The sequence below is a fragment of the Temnothorax longispinosus genome, chromosome 3 (genome assembly GCF_030848805.1).
Source record: "Temnothorax longispinosus isolate EJ_2023e chromosome 3, Tlon_JGU_v1, whole genome shotgun sequence".
NCBI classification, from domain to species: Eukaryota; Metazoa; Arthropoda; class Insecta; order Hymenoptera; family Formicidae; genus Temnothorax; species Temnothorax longispinosus.
In genome coordinates this window covers 57,384-78,109 of record NC_092360.1, presented here as the reverse complement: position 1 = coordinate 78,109, position 20,726 = coordinate 57,384, and the positions used below count along the sequence as shown (strand labels likewise).

The 20,726-nt window shown below is 32.0% G+C and overlaps 1 protein-coding gene and 1 long non-coding RNA gene across 2 annotated transcripts; one reads left to right on the top strand and one right to left on the bottom strand.

Moving 5' to 3' along the window:
• Positions 1 to 3,577: 3,577 nt before the first annotated feature.
• Positions 3,578 to 9,740, top strand: LOC139810665 (uncharacterized). Its single transcript, XM_071774420.1, has 6 exons — positions 3,578 to 4,319; positions 5,578 to 5,711; positions 7,926 to 8,163; positions 8,460 to 8,617; positions 8,787 to 8,884; positions 9,161 to 9,740. The coding sequence occupies exons 1-6, from the start codon at positions 4,283 to 4,285 to the stop codon at positions 9,243 to 9,245; spliced, it is 750 nt and encodes a 249-aa protein (XP_071630521.1). The 5' UTR covers positions 3,578 to 4,282; the 3' UTR covers positions 9,246 to 9,740.
• Positions 9,741 to 15,809: 6,069 nt separating this feature from the next.
• LOC139810667 (uncharacterized) lies at positions 15,810 to 17,659 on the bottom strand. Its single transcript, XR_011731455.1, has 2 exons — positions 16,940 to 17,659; positions 15,810 to 16,833 (listed from the first exon to the last, which is right to left on the bottom strand). It is a non-coding gene; the product is annotated as an uncharacterized lncRNA (long non-coding RNA).
• Between the last annotated feature and the right edge of the window lie 3,067 nt (positions 17,660 to 20,726).

The window sequence follows — 20,726 nt, the reverse complement described above, 5'->3', positions numbered from 1 at the left end:
GGAATTTATGTGGTAGACGATTTTCATGCCATTTTCATTGTTCTTTGAAACGCACGCACCTGTCATACTAGTGTCTTATATTAGGCGATTTTTGGCGTGACTCGGTATAAGCAACCAAAGGATACCAAATTGCACCAGAACCAATAGCAACCACCGATAGCAACTTTGGTATATGTATCAAACCATACCAAACAATCGCCAAAAATCGCCTATTATTATAACAAATATGATTAATATATTTATTTCAGGGTTTTTTGACTTGGAGTTAGTTCGAATCAATAACTTTAATATGATAAACAAAAAATATTTATTGTATTATATATATACATATATACATGTAACGCTATGCGTTTCCAAACTCTCAACGAACTTCCGCAAATGCTCACGTAAACGCCAAAGAAACGTTCACAAAACTTCTCATTTTCACCAGGGTTAGGGCCTAAGCAGAATAGCTGTCTTATAACCTTAAGGCAGTGTTTTATGCCTTAAGTCTTTGTCTTATGTAACGCACAATACTGTGTTAGAGCCACCGCACAAGCTCTCGTATGGTAACGTAACGTAGATCAACGCACAAGAAACGTATAACGCCGTAACGGCCGTAACCAATACGTTTCTTGTGCGTTGGCTCACGTTATGTTACGCTACGTGACCATACGAGAGTCTTGTGCGGTGGCTCTTAATGTTTTCTGTCTTGTGTAGTCATGAAGAATAGAGATAAGGAGGCCGAACTAGCATGGAGAAATCGTCAAAATGTGCGACTGAATGCCGAGCCAGATAGTAGTTTGGTAATGCTCCGCAAGGTTGCGCTTTCGTCTCTCAGGACTCACACCTACACGAACTTTCCGTGTGTTAGTTCTGTTTTGGTTTTCAAGAAAATGTTTACGGTTTCTCCATTGATGTTGGTTTTCGACAAATTGTGAGTTTTTATTAGTGCATAGAAAAATGACAAAAGTGTGTGCATATCCTGATTGCAAATCAGGGCGTGCTTGTGAAAGGAAAAAAAATACATTGCATAATCAAGTTACAAGTAACAAAAAACCGGAGCAGAGTGAGACCAAAGAAGTTCAACGTTCTTTAATGGGATACATGGCTGGATATATTGTGAGGAAATCGCATAGGTGGACGAAATGTACCGATTGCATTCAAAGCATCCAATCAACAAATCCAGATCATGCAAATCATGAACTAATTTCTTTATTGTCGCGTGGACATTTAATCTATCCCTCTGAGAGGTTAATTGAATTAATAGAAGAAATGGAGAGAACTGTGTTGAAAACCGTAAATTCGGCAGGTATCAACTGCGATACAATTTTTCAAATAAGTTATGCACTTCAAGAGTTGTCGGTTCCTCTTATTGGATGCTCTGAACATATGGAATCCTTGACGAAGTCCGTAGCTAGTTTTTATATAATAATTCGTGCTGAGTTTTTAGCAAAACGTATTAATAAACTAAAATCTGCTAGTAGATTGAAAACTCGACAAAACCGTAAAAACGCTAAACTTTGAAGACTGTTTACATTAACGACTTTTTATATTAAACATTTAACAAGATTGAAATGCAATAATACAGTGAAATAAAGTTTATCTATAGGTAAATTAGTATTTTTATTGTTTTTAATTCCGAGAATATGAAAATTTATCCTAAACATTTATTGATAATAAATTATATAAAAAAAATTTAATAACGGATGTTTATTTAAATCTTCATAGTTCTTATCACAATTTTAGTCCTTCTAACAAATGTATTATCCCTGATATATCTTCGAGCGCTTTAATTCTATCAAATGTTATCCAAGGTATTAACTTATTATTATAGAATACATTAACTTCTAAGGTGTCCATTATGACAATTTTTACACCTTCCTGGCGATTCTCTAACATTTCCACGAACGAAACGCAATTATCATATCTAATGTCTGCCCAATTACATGGTTTTTCTATGGCTTTTATATTATTATATAAGTCGATGAAAGTAAATTTTTTAACAATAGAATCGTCTGAGTATCTACAATTATTATCCATGATTCTTAATTGTTCAGTATAAATAATCAGTAGATTGTCGAATAATTAAATAATAAAATGTATGTACAATGAATGATAGAGACTATAAAACATGTTATCTATACAATTATAACATTTTAATTATGGCGTTATTATTTACAATTCAGATATATTATGTACAATTTTCATTCAGAGATTCAAAAATTGGGCAATTTAATCAATTAAATTTTATTTTAATTTCTCATACAACTCATTTTTCAGTCGACGGAAAGGAAAAACGTTCTGTCTCAATTCCTCGCTCAAACTTAGACTCAAAAACTATATATATCATTAGCAATACTAACGAATCATGTATCGAGATCATTATCATTTAGGAGTCTTCCAAGCTCGTCGAAGATGAAAATCCTTTCCGGAACAGCTGTACTTCTCCATTTAATACTGAAAAAAAAACATTTACCATAATTTCAATAAGTTTAAAATAAAATTTGTGCGTAATGTAACATAATAGAGAACAGAATGCAGCAGTTGATATACCATTCCAAAGTTTCAATAAATATAATAACGTATAATGAAAATATGTCAATACTAACCTCAAACTGGCTTTTTTCACTTCATTTGTATATCAAAGACCTCTTTGTTCTGTTAAAAATTTTCCATATAGTTTCGAATTTTTGGTCCTCGCACTTTCATGTCACATTCAGTATTATGAGAAATACAAAAAAGTACGAGAAATGTTACCGGAGTTATTTTGTATGTGCACGATTTTAACTCCCCATTAACCTGCAATCTGTCCTCCTCCACAAGCCATAGGGATTCTGGTACTTTGCACTTGCAATGCCACCTATAGGTACCTATAGGTACTATTACCGAGCTTCGGTTTTCGTCGCATGTCCGATACATATAGTTCGGCCTCCTTATCTCTATTCTTCATGTGCGTTACATAAGACAAAGACTTAAGGCATAAAACACTGCCTTAAGGTTATAAGACAGCCATTCTGCTTAGGCCCTTAAGATATTACTTAAGACGGTCTTGAAATAAGATCCGACTATGAATACCGGCCTTATTTATCAATAATTTTAATTTTTTAGAAGTGTAATTGAAGCGTAATTTTTGTCGGTCAATTGGATAAAGTGTCGAAATATATTTTTATTATTTAGAAAACTATAATCTATTTTAATAAAAATTAATTAACAAGTAAACGATACCGGAAATAAGTCGACGCTGAAAGTTCATATTTTTTAATAAACAATAGTTCGAACAATTGCTCCTTAATTGTTCCTTGCTTGCTCCATTCGTATAATTAATTTTGTATAATACTTTAGCATTTTTATTGAAAAATTAACAAATTAAAGGCTGGAGTACAAACTTTTGCGTAACACATAATGCATCCGGCTTTTAATTTGTTAATTTTTTAATAAAAATGCTAAAGTATACAAAATTAATTATACGAATGGAGCAATTGAATATCCCAACAGAGCAAGCAAAGGAACAATTAAGGAGCAATTGTTTAAACTATTGTTTATTAAAAAATATGAACTTTCAACGCCGACTTATTTCCGGTATCGTTTACTTGTTAATTAATTTTTATTAAAATAGATTAGTTTTCCAAATAATAAAATATATTTCGACACTTTAGCCAAATAATTCTGGAGTAATTGGATAAGAAAAAAAATGTAGACAATTTGTATGCCAACTATTGGCTTAAAATTGATTTTAATTAATTTTCAATTATTGTATGGTTTTCCAAACTCTAAAAAGTTTTTGCCAAATTTTTCCAAATGATTTTCAAACGATTGAAAAAGATAATTATAAATAATTTTTAATTTGTTTGTGAACTATACGTCGGTCTCAATGGACCTGGGACCGTATTCTCGAGTCTGTCTTAATAATTTTCGTATGCGATTTTCTATTTGAAAAGCATTGAATTTCGCATGCGAGTTGAGAATAGGACTCCTGCTGTATCTACTTATACTGTGATTAAGGCCGGTGTTCATAGTCGGATCTTATTTCAAGATCGTCTTAATAAGTAATGTCTTAAAATGCTAATACGGCTCTGTGATTGGTTCATAAACATCTTAAGATTGTACTTAAGACGGTCTTAAATATAAGTTCTGACTATGAATACCGGCCTAAGACATTACAGACGGTCTTGAAATAAGATCTGACTATGAATACCGGCCTTAAAGTTTGAAGCCATCTATAAACTTACTTCAAAAAAAGAACAGTTGTGACGCGTATTTACTCTAACCATCATATGGAAGTTCAACGTAGTGATGACTGATGAGTATTAGAAAATATTCGATAAGTAATCATAACGGTATTAGAAAAAATTAATTAATAAATAAAAAGTAAAAGTAGCAACTGAAGAGAGAGAGAGAAAAAAAGAAAGAGAGAGAGATAAATTAACGATTAAATACATCTTAATTGAACATTAAATTTAGCCTATAGCGTAAAAGTTAATTATTGGAGTTAATTATTGGAGAGGAACTGCGCGATAAAGAGATCTCAAGTTTAACAGATACCACGTTTACGCGAACGTTACTTTTGTAGTAACTTACGATAATTTCTTCGCGTAAACGGGATTTTGTAGTAACTTACGATAATTTACTCCGCATAAACGAATGAATTGTCGTAAGTTACTACAGAAGTAACGCTCGCGTAAACGTAGTAAGAGTGACATCAAATGATGTACGTATTATTATTATTATTAATGACACCTTTATAACGTCAATAATACATCATTAAGACGTCATTCTGCTTCTTGGAAGTTTTCAGTACATTCCTTTCATTTCTTACCCAAGGAGCGCCAATGTCACTGCAATGTGCGTATAACGTGTTTTTAATGCACGTACAATTGCATTGGCTACAAACCCACATTAATTGTGTGTTCAAAATGCGCGCATTCAAATGCGTAATTAATGCAAATTGAGCATTCAACTTATAAATGACAGATTTTATAAAATATTTAAATGAGTATAATATCTTCTGACTCATAATGAAACATTTTATTTAAGTTTTTAAATTTTATATAAATTAAATTTTAAATAAATGACATTTATTATGTCAAAAATAAACATATTCTATAAATAAGAAGTTATTTTCTTCTATGATAGCTGTACTGGAATATGCTCACAGCAATGCTTAAAAGCTGGGCACGAAGAAAAATTCCAATATAGTACAGCGTTTATTATAGTTGTCCGATTGGGCTCCTCGATCAATGATCATAGGTGCACTTTTTGGTATGCGCTTCCATAATATGCATTAAATGCGCATCTAATGCGGGACAACGCATTCAATGCAATGTTTAATGTACATTCAAAACGCATTATACCCGCATTGGCGCTCCTTGGGTATGTAAGTAAAGCAAAAATAATCTTACAGATATATGTTACATTTTTGACAGTTGATACATATTAACGCAAACAAAAGATATTGACGCAACAAAAGATAATTAAATAACTCTTGTCACATATAATTTCTCTGCCAGATTACAACTTCATACATATATAATAATGTAAAAAAATGTTTTATATGTAAATGCTTGATTCGTCTAAATACATTGGTCATCATTATAGATATACCGTGTTTTTCCTCCAAGAAAGATAAGCATCTTCGAAAGAAGGAGAAAAAAAGTCGCGCAATGGATTATCGGTTAATTCTGCGTCCTGATCTTCAGGATCTTCTGAATAAGTATAAAGAAATACGCGATGTAAGTAAAAGATTAAAAATTATTAAAATAGATAAAAAGATGAGAGCTATAAAGCGGCTGTGGGCGAGTATCATTTTCGCGCATAGCGTACCACACTGAACACTTTATACATATTATACGCATACCCTGCAGTAAACAATTTGCTCGCAATATGACAATAGATTGGCAGCAGATTTCACTCAGATATCACAACACAGATCCGATATCATCTGTGTCCGCATTAAACTCGTGTTTTGCCGACAGAGTTTGCCGATATAATAACAGCAGATTGTCGGCAGAAATCGAGTAAAATCTGCCATTTCTATTTAAACTATGTATTTAAACATTTAAATGGTAGATTTTGTTCACTTTCTGTGATCAATCTACCAATACATTCTGTTAGCAGAATCTGTTATATTTCTGCTGGCATTCTAACAGCAACATTTGCAGCAGATATTTTTACAATCTGTTCTCGACAGATTTGGCTATGTAGGTGTGTATATGTATATATATATATATATATAATAATATGTATGTATATTATATGTATATATATGTATATATATCAGATTGAAAAGGCACGGCGTCAAATTTTTAATAAAATTTCTCAATCTGATGTAAAAAAATGCATCAATATGAAATCAAGATTTGCGCGATACGCGTGATATGGCAAAAAAATGGCAACATTTTTTACTAAAAAAACCGCTATATACATGTACACACATACACATGTACACTCCATATACACATACATACATGATGTGCAAAATTTAACTGAGCAACATGCCCGTGGTGCACATCAGGTTACGCAAATGTCGGCGGTATTGTGCTAAAATCATAAAAAAACAAGGGTTACTTTAAATTGCGATATCTCGCTAAATAAAATCGGCGTAGGACAAAGTTCTTTTTTCATTTAAAAGGGCAAAGTCCGTACTTTGAGATAGTATCAATGATTATGTTCGCCAATTTTTTTGTTAGGCGGTAGAGACTGCAAATTTCAAGATTTTAGATATCTCAAATACGTTCTTATTAAAAACTGACCACGCCTTTGAGTGTGAACCTATTAAGTGAAAATTGAACAAAGCACCTTATAGTAGAGAGGTTTGCCCTGTAAAACCTTTTTTCAAACTTTTTTTTACGTTAATTATTCGCTGAATAATTACAGTTTAAAAATCGGCAAAATTTTACTGACAAAAAGTGATCCTCTAATTTTTTTTAGCAGTATATATATATATGTGTGTGTGTGTGTGTGTGTGTGTGTGTGTGTGTGTGTGTGTGTGTGTGCGCGCGCGCGCGTGCATGCGTGCGTGTGTGTAAAATAATTCTTTTATTTAACAAAATAATAATTTTCCTGGAATAAAAACCACTTTTACTACACATATTATACAGGGTGATTCTAAAATAGGTGCGCATATTTTGAGGAACAATAGAGTGACTAAAAACAAGCACTTTTCTCTGATAAACTTGTCAGCAAACGCATCGTGACGTCAGAAAACATTGTTGTCATTCGTAGGCCGTTTACTGGAACTAAGTTTGTCTGAACCCTAGGTTTGTTGTCATGTGCAAATCAGCTATTCGTGATTAGCGGATGCGAGATTGATTGTTTTGTGGTATTACCCTATAAGCGAGTAATATTATTTAATATTAAATAATATTCTAAACATAATCTTAGAACGAAATACAATATTCTAGTAATATTAATAGATGATTATATCTCCGCTCCTGATAATATTATATGAATATTATATGAATAGCTGATTTGCACATGACAATAAACTAAATAAACCTAGGATTCAGACAGACTAGCTGAGTTCCAGTGAACGGCCTACGCGTAATGACAACAATGTTTTTTGACGGAACGATGCGTTTGCGGCACTGACAAGTGTGTTAAAGAAAAATGCTTGTTTTTTAGTCACTCTATTGTTCCTCAAAATATGCGCACTTATTTCAGAATCACTCTGTATATAGAAAAAAATAAGAACAGTTGCAATATTGTACTTTATTTCATTCCATATTGTTTTAGTAAAACAATTATAAATAATATTTTTATACGTGCCAGAAACTCGCGCGAAATAATATTTTAAAAAATATATTTATATATTGTTTATAAAAAAATGTTTATAAAAAATTCCGTTTCGAACAATTTCAATGTCGAAATATTGAAATTGTTTTATTTAATTTTATAAATTGTTTTAGCAAAAGGATAAAAAGAAATAAAAAATTCTCTACGCGCAGAAATTCTCTGCGCTATGTGTTTTCAGCGAGCAACAGCAGAAGTCCTTAGAATTCGAGCGCGAACAATCGAAAAAAATAAAAAATAATTTGAAGAATATGTTTTGCTGGTTCATGAAGCGCGAGGATCGATACAAAGCAAACTTGGATAGTCTAGAGAAAAAGAATAAGGAATTGAATTATAATCTAGCAAATGTGCAACGTGAACGCGATCATGCTGTACTCTTAAACAATGCCAAAGGTAAAAAAAAAATGACAACTGCTATAATCTCGATTTAAATATTATTTCATGTACGTAAAAATCAGAATTATAAATAACGTTTTTGTAACGCTTCTGCAAAAATACTTCAAAAATTTTATAAGCTTGTATATGGGAATTGTCATATGGTGGAGGGACAGTATATATCTAGCTTTCCACCATGGGAATTACATTAAAAAATTAGTCACATAATGCAAATTAAGAAAATCTTAATATAAAAATTCACAAATAAAAATAATTAAAGGTAGACAAATAGAAAAAAATTAAGGTCAAAACAGTTTCCGAATTACAGGTTGAAATCGATCTTTTACGCGTGCAAATAGAACAGCTCAGAAATAATCACAAACAGCAGTTAATGTTACAAGATAAATCTCACGAGGATGAAATTTCTAAATATAAACGTCTTTTGGACAATACGAACGCAAAGTCGCTTTTGGTATTAATTATTTATTTCTTGTTATGCTTATTTATTTATTAAGCTCATTGTAGTGTTCTATATAACGTAAAACTTTACTACAAGTTCATAGTTATTTATTTAATTGTATCCAATTAATTTATCCTTGATAAACAGATTAAGAGACATATATGTATTTGTTTGTTAAAAGGAACGAAGTGTAATGAAAAAAGACAAATGTAAGAACGTAAAGAAAAATATTGTGATAAATGAAGAAAATATAAAACGGAAAGAAAAACTATATGACGAGTAAGAAAAATTATTTTACTTTTAATGTATTTTTTTATTCAAATATTTATTAAATTTTTATTGCAAATGACATTAATATTTTGAAGATTTCACGTAGAAAGTTTAACATATACAGCTAAATGTAAATTAATTTATTAATGTTTTTTTTAATTCTTGAGAATGGAACTCTGGATTTGAAAAAAATAGAAAGTTTTAAAATTCGGAAAGATGAATATACAGTGATTTATATAATTATTAATAACATAATAATTATTAATAAAATTACAATTGTTTAAGATTACCTGGCTTAGAAGTTGATAAAGTTGTCCGTAAAAGAAGAAAACTATTTCAAGATGACAAGGAAGTGAGTGACATTGTTTAAGGATGGCATTATTTATAAATTGTTATACGTATATGTATAACATTTTAAGTTTTAATTAATATTTAAAAAAAATATTTTTTTATGATTGTTGCACACCTATGCACACACTTACACGTATAAGTACGTACATATTTCAAATAAATAATTTATTATTATTTTATTTTGTACGTAAAAATTCATTTTGTGAAGGATATAAATAAGTTACAATTATTAATATAATTGTTAATAGAAGGAGCTGTGACATCATATATTTATTTAAAAAATATCCAATATACATAAAACAACAAAAACAAATAAAACATGTTAATAACTAATAAATAACAATAGTAAAGTTAACTGATGCAAGTTTTCTTTTTCAATTTTAAAGCCTTAATTAAGAATATAATTGTATTAGTTATATAAATATATGTAAATACGTTTCTCGTTATTAAACAACTTCTCGGAAATATTGATGGTTAACTTTATTGTCCTATTTCAAGAACTAAATCTTTTTATTTACCAATTCGACGATTGAGCGAATTCCAACTGTTCGTATACTCGATCTTTAAGTGCCTATATGTTTAAGTGTCCAACATGTGATAATTGCGATGGTATTGCCTCCACTATGTATTTGTCCTCATCTATATGTAATAAATTTCTTCCCTCTTGCGGAGGAAATCTGGAAATTTCTAAACAAATAAATTCTATGAATTAATATATTATAATATTACTATATGTGTGTGCGTGTGTGTGTGCGTGTGTGTGTGTGTGTGTGTGTGCGTGTGCGTGTGCGTGTGCGTGTGCGTGTGCGTGTGCGTGTGCGTGTGCGTGTGCGTGTGCGTGTGCGTGTGCGTGTGCGTGTGCGTGTGCGTGTGCGTGTGCGTGTGCGTGTGCGTGTGCGTGTGCGTGTGCGTGTGCGTGTGCGTGTGCGTGTGCGTGTGCGTGTGCGTGTGCGTGTGCGTGTGCGTGTGCGTGTGTGTGTGCGTGTGCGTGTGTGTGTGTGTGTGTGTGTGTGTGTGTGTGTGTGTGTGTAGAGAGAAAGAGAGAGAGAGAGACCGGGGAAAATTTATGTATTAAAAAATTTTTAATAGAGTCAGTGCACCATTTGTGGCCACTTCAAAAATTTTTGATGAAATAAATGCGTTTTAATTAAATTTTTTTGTTATGTAACGCTTTTAACTACTTTAACATATTCTTAAAAATCTTTTAGATAAAAAACTTAATTGATCGGCAAACAAATAAACTTAAATAAATGTTTCAAAAATAAAAATTATATCATAAGTTCCGATTTCACCGTTTTTGGCCATCAAAACACCAGTTTTTCGTCACAATAAGTAGTAGTTTTGGCCACATAATGAAACTAAGGTTAATTTCTAATTAAACAATTAATAAATAGGTATATATAATAAAAATTATGATTTATTTTCACTGTTAATATTTATTTTTAATAAAATATTATATATACATATAGCATATCATACATAACTTCTATCAACTAATATCAAGAATTTAAAAAATTTATGTATTTTATGAAGGTTTATACGTCATCAATAGTAACTTAACTTTTTTTAATTAGAATTGTAAAATAAGATATTGAATAAAATTGTAAAATAAAATAAAAAATATAAATATAAAATAAAATATATAATAAAATTGTAAAATAAAAATATCAAAAAATTAACATTGTTTAAAATAAATCATCTACTAGAGTTTTTACTTCTAAAAGACTTTCTTGTTTTATGAGCAGTTTGTAATTCTTTAGCAATCATTTCATCCTTCTTTCTTTCCTTCTCTTGTTGTTTTTTCTTTTTCTCTTTTCTTTATGCTTTTATTCTTAAATTTTCTTCTTGTTTTATCGCTAATTCTGTTTTCTTTTTTTGTTTTTGCTAGAGCAAAGATTGTTAGAACAATAATCGCTTTTTATCCTCTTCTTGTTTTTTTAACTGTAACCAGCGATCACTTGTAATCACTGAAGGTAATTGTATTTTATTAATATTTTACTTTTTTGATGACTTTTTTACTTTAGGATAAACTAAAATGTTTTTCCAAGTTTCTTCTCTGCTGTTTGAGATTACTGATATTTGCGTTGTACAAATTTCCTGAACATTATTAGTTAAATTATTGTCTAAACAATTCTCATGCGGTTCATGGACATTTTAGTTGCAAATTATAAACGATAAATAAAAATATAATATGTGGCATATTTAACTTACCTAATTTGTCCTCCAGACAAGATACACAACAACCTCGGTCAATAACATTCCTTGCCTTGAACGTCATTTTAATTGAAATATTGGTATTACGTGTTCCAGATGTTATTTTTATTTAAAAAATATACAGTAATTACAAGACTGAGATAGGGCGGCAGTGTGGTCTAGTGGTAGAGCGCCTGACTCGTAATCTGAGGAACCAGGTTCGAGTCCACTAGAGCCATGAAGCATGGAATGTTTTTCCGATAGCTGCGCCCCTCCGTGCAAGATAGGCTCTTGAGCGGAGAAAACTGGGCTCCGTCTTTCGGAAAGAGACGTTAAGCCGTTGATCCAAAGGGTTAAAGTGAGAGGAGAAGGATAGTATTGGTAGTAGATTGCGAACCCTGCGGGGATATGCAATAAATTACGAATTTAGTTAGAATTACAAGACTGAGATAGCTTATCAAAAAAAGAAATTTATTATCTTCTCTAGATACACAATTTTCAATATTGAAATAGTTATTTTGCCTTTAAAATAACATATTTAAGAAATAAGTATTTCATTAAAAATGTTATTTAATAATATTAAATATATATGTAGGTATATTAAAAATATGTTATCAGAATCTAACGATTAAAAATATATCTTAAAAGAAACGAGAAGAATCAATTCTGAATATATCTTCGTTGTTACAAAATTAGACATATAAGATGAACTCGAGAAAAATAAGGCGATTTTCACGTGAATTATGTTTTCGATTTAAGCTTGGACTACGAATACGACCTGATAATGTAGCCGCTAAAGTAATTCTGAGTTTTCGCTTATTCGTATTTGATATATATGAGAGATTGTGTTCAGTATCATTAAATTCTAAGCTTCACTTATGTAAAGATCACATCGAACTTTGAAGCAGATTCGTTTCTAACACTTTTTAACGCTAAATTATCCAATCTGTCATCCAAATCTGAATTTTATGACGTTACAGCGTGGAAATTACGTTTAATATAATTTATCAAGAAGACACAATGTACATGCGTGCGAAATCGAGGCGGCAACAAGATCTGAGGGATAATTTAAGAGTGCGTGAAAGATAATAGATGCCTATGACATCCATCGAACCGAGCGTTTTGCTGAAACGCCCATGTTTTTCTTACAGAAGCTAGTTAGCTCATCGTATACAGCACGTTCCATAGTTCGACGGAAACATCGATACTTTCAGACGAAGAATGATGCCATCCAACGTCTATTCTTCGTTATCTGGTTAGATGAGAGCCGTGATTGTCGATGTTCTCGAATATTTCTAAGTGGAAAGAAAGTTGTCCGAGAGTAACGGATGTTGAGTCTCTCATGGTCGCATATGTAAAATTGAAAGTCACCATTGATAAAATGTAGTATAACGTGAAAATAGTATATAAGGATGTATCCTTAGGGATATGCGAGGGATCAATAAGGGTGTGACGATCGACCGCTAGAGAGTAAATCGATTCGCGACTTGCCTTCTTCGACGTTCATGCGACATTCTTGCAAGGACGTCGCACGAGCAGTATATCTAGTAAATATGTAGAAAGTTAGCGCAATTAATTACGTCTAAGAAAGTTTATTATTTCGTAAGTTTAAAGCGAGACTACTATATAGGTTTACGGAGTCGGAAAACGTTATACGCGGTGGCTCCGAAGGAAGGTGGTGTCGACCGTTGCCAAAGCGATAGTTCGGAGACGCGACAGTTAACGTCGACAGATAAATTTTTAGAGGATTATAAGGGTACATATTATAACAATTGTTATAAATAAAGAAGTTTTATCTTTCCATCATTCTCAAATTTATTAGATGCGAAACTCTAACTTGACGAGACTTGAAACGGCTATACGCAGTTAAGCGATTCATTCTTTTCTCTTCACTTCTTCTAATTTTAAATGCTTTCGAAACTGGAATTCTCCTGCCGATGTACATCCCTTTCTCTCGAAGCACTTCGTGTACGAGTGAAATACGTATAGAATTTATATGCTAACCCTTTCTCAAAAACAGATCCCATAAATAAGAAAGCTTATATCAATGTGTTTGAATTTATTTAAGGTCATCGCATTGGTACCGCGACAATAAAGTATACGGATATCCTTCTTCGTAAGATAATGAACACGAATAACGTCATAACGAATACTAATGAAACGAAAGTGTTATATGAAATTTCAGCGATCTTGTCGGCGAAGACTTTTCACAATAAAATAGCAGCGAAATGCAATCAATTAAAAATTTTATTTTAAATACTTTAACACACATAATTTTCACATAAAATAGTTTTAAATATAAAAATAGTTTAATGTACAATTTAAGTAACGATTAACCAAATAGAGTGTCTCAATTGTCTCATAAATTTGTAACAATTTGTATAAAATGCGCATTGTAAGCACAAAAACGATCTTAATGAAAGAATTATTTTACTATTATTATCTTCTTTATTACGTCCTGACAGTCTTGCTAGTCCTTCTACTACTTTTCTATGCAATTAATACTACTTTCAACGTTATCATTATTACCGTATGCTATATATGAACATACAGTCGATGCAACTTGTATATTGTATTCCTTTATATATGTATATATTTTATGCTAACTCTTTATGGGACTAAATTGTGCACCATAATCATCGTTAGCGGTTTTATTAAGCGATGACTTATAGCAATCATGCACTAGCTGTTACAGTCATTATTATTGTTGTTATTATTAATAATTGCAAAGAGCGGAAAGATTTTTTCCCCAGGGGAGCAATTAGACGATATTTCTCTTCTACGAGTGATGAAACACGCGTTCATAGTTGCTACGTTTATGAAATAAAAACTTTTGTATATAAATTACGTTTTCCTTAATGCTAGTTTTGTACCGTTTTTTTTCGCACAGATCGATATTTCTTTACTTAAGTTTTCCATAAAATAAAAAATAAACTACAGATAAAAATGAAAAAAAAAATGAAATACAGAAAATGTAACGTACAATTAAGAGTTTTAAACGTCCTTGTCAGATTCATGTTTGACTTTTAGTTACACAAGAAGCAATACATGAATTCTTATTTCCTATATTTTAAATCATAAACGACTGTCACTGTTGCATGCAAAATTTTGTGACAACTCAGGTGAGGCCGAGTGATTCGCTTATCTACCGCGCGTGATCGCGGAAAAGTTTGGAAAAGTCGCGGACTTGACTCTTGAGTCTCCTGAGGCACCAGCGTCCACCCCTATACGTGCTACCGCTTCACTCCTTCCTGACCAGAAAGTACATCCTACGTGTTTTTTACTCGGTATTGCTTCTCTTCACCATCCAGGTGCTTTTTCAAATAAAAGTAAGTTCTCTTGCCTCTCAGCTTGGAGATGGTTTTTAAAGAGAGTTCTTCTTGTCTCTCATCATGGATGTTTGTTATATTAGCGCAAATGCTCCAACAAGCTTCTATTGATAGTTGCACATCAAACGTAATTAAAAGCTTTTTTAGACTATCTACCTCTCGAAATATTTACGGAACCTTAATATACCAAAATAAAAAATTGTGTAACTTATGGAAAAAATGAAAAAACCTAAAACAAATACATAGTTAAATTTGTCTCCATGAGACCTATAACTTTTGTTAAGTAAAAAAATTCGATTTCTATTTAAGAAAAGTGATCAATAGTAAATTCCTCGAATAAATAACACCACCTGTAAGCAAATTGATATCTTGTGTCCTCTTCAAGGGGAAGAAACTTTTGAACGATACATTTTTATGTATAAAAGACGTAGGAAAAAAGATATTTTATGTGCACATTTAAAATAGATCACCCTATATATATTCATATAATGTCCCGATTCTAAAAGTAGTTAATATAACAAATATACAATAATTTTTTAATATAAAAACGGAGTTATATTAACAAGTAATTAATTTGTAAATCAAATCTTGTTATAATTCTCTCTAGGGTAAAGTGCATATTTCGGATCAGATTCTAATTCGGATCAGCAATGAAATGCCTCTCTGGCTGACTGTATTTATCATATGTGGATTTTTATCCCTATTGTCTATATAGCTATCCCTTATAGCTATAGACAATTAATGAAAAAAATCCACATATGACAATCGTAATTTTATATAAAGTATCATTAAAGGATGGTTGGTATTGAATTTGGCGATGATCGGTAAAAGGGTTTTTTCTTTATAAAATTTTGAATTTTTTGAGAAATGTTCGTGGTTGTTCTAACTTCCGCCATTGTTCAGAATTACAACCCAATTTGAAAAAAAAATCGGGATATCTAAAATTTTAAATTCTTTAAAAGAGTCGTACCCAATGACTTTTTCTGTTCAGATTTTCCTAATTAACTAAATATTAAAGTATTATATATATATGAAATAGGGACAGAAAAAACTGAGGAATATAGATAGATAATGGTACTTTATTTACCCCAAAGGGATCTTAAAGGGCGTTTTTTTATCATAGGAACGTACCCAACCCTGTACACTCTCCTTCCAACACTTTATCTTATCCACGCATATGGCGTTTTGAAGGGACGTACCCAACCCTTTACAAATTTTGCTTAATCTACTTTTCGCCTGTACGCCTTCATAAACTTCTATCAACTAATATCGAGAATTTAAAAAATTTATTTATATATCTTATAAAGGTTCATGCGTTAATAGTAACTTAAATTTTTTAAATTAGAATTGTAAAATAAGATATCAAATAAAATTGTAAAATAAAATAAAAAATAAAATAAAATATCAAAAAAATTGTAAAATAAAAATATTAAAAAATTAACATTGTTTAAAATAATTCATCTAATCTATTAGTGTTTTTATTTTCTTGTTTTGTTAGCTGTTTTTAATTTTTTAGCAATTATTTCTTCTTTCCTTCTTTCTTTCTCTTGTTGTTTTTTCTTTTTCTCTATTTCCCTTTTCTCTTTTCTTTCTGCTTTTATTCTTAAATTTTCTTTTCGTTTTATCGCTAATTTTATTTTCTTTTTCTGTCTTTGCTCTAACAATAATCGCTTTTTATCCTTTTCTTTGTTTTTTTAACTGTATTTAATTAAAATTATTACCGCCTAAATTGCGTAGCAGGTACGGATTCTGTGCCGCCTCGATCTCCGTTGCGTATCGATCCTCCGCGCGCCTCACTAAGAAGAGCTGAGTTTCGTCAATTTTAACGAATTCGATTATAACGTTTTGGGAATATGTTCTTAAAACCTTGTACTATTTATTTATGCAAAAAAATAGATTTTTTTTACCCATTACAGTAGAATCCCCCCCTTAAGAAAAGTTGAAGTAAAACACTAAGTAAATATTTCGTCTCATATTCTCTTGTGCGCAAGTTTGAAACACGGCGTCCTTGAGAAGCGGTGGTGAGCGGTTTGGGCGGTCCACACGTTTCGCGTAGTTCACGACAATCAGCAGCGGTGTTAACGTCTGTAACAAAGCGTAAGTGTTTACATCAACGTCGTAGTCGTAAATATAAAATAAGGCAAAGTAAAACGCAAGTCATGCTATTGTACAACAATCTTTTTCGTCTTACGTTTTTCCATGTCCAGCTCTTTCGCGATTTTTTTCGTTGCAGCTAGTGGTAGCAGTATTATTGACCCAAAACTCCCAAGCTCCCCAAGCTTGACGATCAATTTCAAATTTAATGTCTCCTCCGAAAGATAGCCCAGTTTCTCCGCACGAGCCTCACTCGTGCGGGGGGTGCAGTTTGGAATATAAAAATTCCTGTGATCAGGTGGACTCAAACCCGGTCCTTCGGGGTTAAGAGTCTGGCGCTTTACCACAAGACCACACTGCCACACATGAGCAGGAAAGAATACAAACATTTTATAACATATTGTTATAAATGTAAACATAAATGGCGGACATAAGCCTCACATATGCCCGCCATTGCACCGCGGCGTCGACGTCGAGTTCGAAAGTCGCGATCGGTCGGTCGGTTTGTCGGTGTTTGTCGATCCGACGCTGTCGCGATAGGTTGGCGTGATCTAGAACTCTAGCGTGATCGATCGTGTACGGACGTGTTTTGTCCAGAACATTTTTTCAAAGAGGCTTTCGACGAGTGTTCTATACTTGGTACTATACTTGAAATCTCGTGCCGAGATGAGGTCTCAAAAACGCTTCTTTATGATGCAATTCAAGACACAAAGTGAACGTGAAAGTGAACAAAAACTAATGAGAGCCAAACTAGAAAGAATAGCTGCAGAACGCAATATTTCAACAAATGTACCACGTTTTAAGCAGTAAGCATCCAGCCACATCGAATTAGCTATGCTGTTGTATAAAATACGTTAGATTTTAGGAGTAACGTAAGGATACCTTAGATTTAGGGAATGAGGGTTATCAGTCCACAATTCCCGACTGTCTTGGAGTGGTGGCCTCCTTTAGGCCTAAACCAATTTCAAATTTAATGTCTCCTCCGAAAGATAGCCCAGTTTCTCCGCACGAGCCCCACTCGTGCCTGGGGGTGCAGTTTGGAATATAAAAATTCCTATGATCAGGTGGACTCAAACCCGGTTCCTCGGGGTTACGAGTCTGGCGCTTTACCACAAGACCACACTGCCACACATGAGCAGAAAAGAATACAAACATTTTATAACATATTGTTATAAATGTAAATATGAATGACGGACATAAGCCCCACATATGCCCGCTATTGCACCGCGGTGTCAACGTCGTCATTCCTCGACACCGAAACTTCAACGAATGTACCGCGTTTTAAGCAGTAAGCATTCAGCCACACCAAACTAGCTGTGCTATTGTATAAAATACGTTAGATTTCAGAAGTAAACGTCAGAAGTAACGTAAGATATTTTAGATTTAAGGAATGCGGGTTATCAGTCCACAGTTCCCGAGTGTCTTGGAGTTGAAGTGATTGCCTCCTTTAGGCCTAGACACCGGCCCTGCTGATTTTGGTCCGCCCCGGGTATTTTATTTCCCCGGTACCCTGTAAGCGAGCTTTCCCCTATCCGCCACCTGGGGAGGCGCCCGATGGAGGATCAGCAACCTCACACGGGAGTATAACAATTACGACGTCAGATACTTATCTAAAGATCAACTTTTTTGGACGGTTAATAACTGTCGAAATTCAAAACACAGATAGGTGATCAGATTGGTTTGTTTGAAAAAATCCAAGAAAAATTAGATTGCCTACTAAATAAACGAGATCCCGAAAAGATGTAAAGCTTAATTGCGGCCTACAGAAGCACGTACCACGAAATTTCCTTTGGAAAAAAAAATTCTGAAAGTACGTTTCTTACAAAGTAGTCTTTGCGTAGGAGAAAGGAGGGTAAGATAACGATCTTATAGTTTATGGATTTTTCCTAATTTCTGTAATAATTTAAAAATAATGACTTATTTTTTTAGATTTATTAAAGCCTTTTGTATCAACTGTAAAAATTTAAAAACCGTTAAATAAATTAGAATTTTTAAAAGAACGTGTTGTTTTTATCATCTTGCCCCATATGCGGGTAAGATGACTTTAGTAGTAAGCAAGATAACAAAAAGTCAAATTAAATTAAAAATAACAATAATTTCTCTTCGCCAGTAAATATTAAAAACGATCCAAAATTATTTAACAACACAACTGGTCAAAATTAATTTTTTATTAAATCACAACGTTTCGATCTTTATCAAGTTAGACATTTTTACACAACCTCAACAAGTACAAAACCATCATAAGTAGCCAGACGTTGATTCTTGGCACCATCGTGCGTACGTAAGATAATTTTGTGCGTTAAATGATAAAATGTAAAAGTGTAAATGTATAATAAAACGGAATAATTGAAACATCTTGTTTGCTATATCCGAAACGTGTCATGGTCAAAGTCACACTAATTACTCATTACCCATTAGTGTGACTTTGACCATGACATGTTTCGGATATAGTTCACTCCTTACTTTATAATATACATACCGTTATTTGACAGATAATACCGTGTAAAAATACGTGCTTCTGCTTGCCGGTATAAAACGTATATATTGTTTACTCACTGGGGATTTACCAGTAATAAATCTAGAAACAAAGTAAGCAGGAAAAGGTAAGATGGTATGATTGGTTAAGTAAAAATTGCTGTTGTAAAACAGCCTGCAGTTATTATGAAAAATATCGAATAATTTACCATTCGTAATTTCAAGCTGTACTTACTTGTAAACTATATAAAGGTAAGATCGTATTATAAAACATATATTGCAGTTTTATCGTTTTAAGAATTCTTTTGTCTTGCAATATTAAGTGTAAATTCAATTCTGCTAGGCAGTTATTGGCAATTTAAATAAATATTACGTATAGTACGTAAAGGCTCAGGAATTGTAAATAACTTTGTTAGGGAGAGTTTTGCTTTTTTTATCTGTTTGTTGTAATAATCAAAAAAGCCATAGTAAAGTAGACATCAACCAAAACTGATCACTTAATACAGAAAATATTTTAATATTAATGAAAAGTGGCGACATCACTCTTTATAGGTAAAATATAAAATCAATTTTTTCTTTGCAAAAATTTCGATGGAAGTTTCGCAACTTTTTCACAGAGATCTAATATTCGAAATCTGAGTGACATATATATATATATTAAACCTCCAATTAAAATTTCATTAAGAACATTGACGGAGTATCTACTTTTTAAATTAATTTTTTATTATCAGCTTTATTATTAACGCATTAACGTTCTTCTTTCAATAAAATTTTCAAACTTTAGAAAATTCCGCAAAATGACATTTATCAGTATGTTATATTCATTTATTAAGCCAAATCAAGAAAATAAATGTGACTTAAATATAACCGATATCAAATAATAAAATAATGTAAAGGTTCTAATAATAGAATATTAAGAACTGTCCCTCATCGATTTTGATATGTTGTAGAGTAGCAAATCGTAGAAAACATGTATTTTTTTGTTGGCTTCGAAGCATGTTTAAGGGGAGCACTTGGTTTGAAACGCTAAAAAATAATTTTTATACATTTTTTTGGAAAAAAACTGTTCTATAAATTTCATGTTTGTGCACATATTTTGTTTATATTTTATAGAATATCTATGGATTTTGATATTCAAAATAAACATATTATAAACATAAAATTGTCGAGATATCTACATGGATAGTAGACGTGGCTACACTAATTTTTTCAAATTGCTGACAGAGAGAAAACAGCTCAATGCAATGATTTGGGCTTTTGACATATAAATTAATAACTATTTTCTGTCCGTCCAAATAATTTTATTTTTGTATATCAAAATTCATGGAACAAAATTCATATTCTATGAAGTATAAAATGTACAACAAACATGAAATTGACAGCACTAACCGTTTTTTTTTTCAGAAAAA

What these genes read in the sequence shown, in the direction of transcription:
- LOC139810665 (XM_071774420.1), top strand. Translation starts at nt 4,283, where the DNA reads ATGAGTATTAGAAAATATTCGATAAGTAATCATAACG. An exon ending in AGTATAAAGAAATACGCGAT is followed by an intron (nt 5,712 to 7,925) that starts GTAAGTAAAAGA and finishes CTCTACGCGCAG; the next exon opens with AAATTCTCTGCGCTATGTGT. An exon ending in AAAGAAAAACTATATGACGA is followed by an intron (nt 8,885 to 9,160) that starts GTAAGAAAAATT and finishes CAATTGTTTAAG; the next exon opens with ATTACCTGGCTTAGAAGTTG.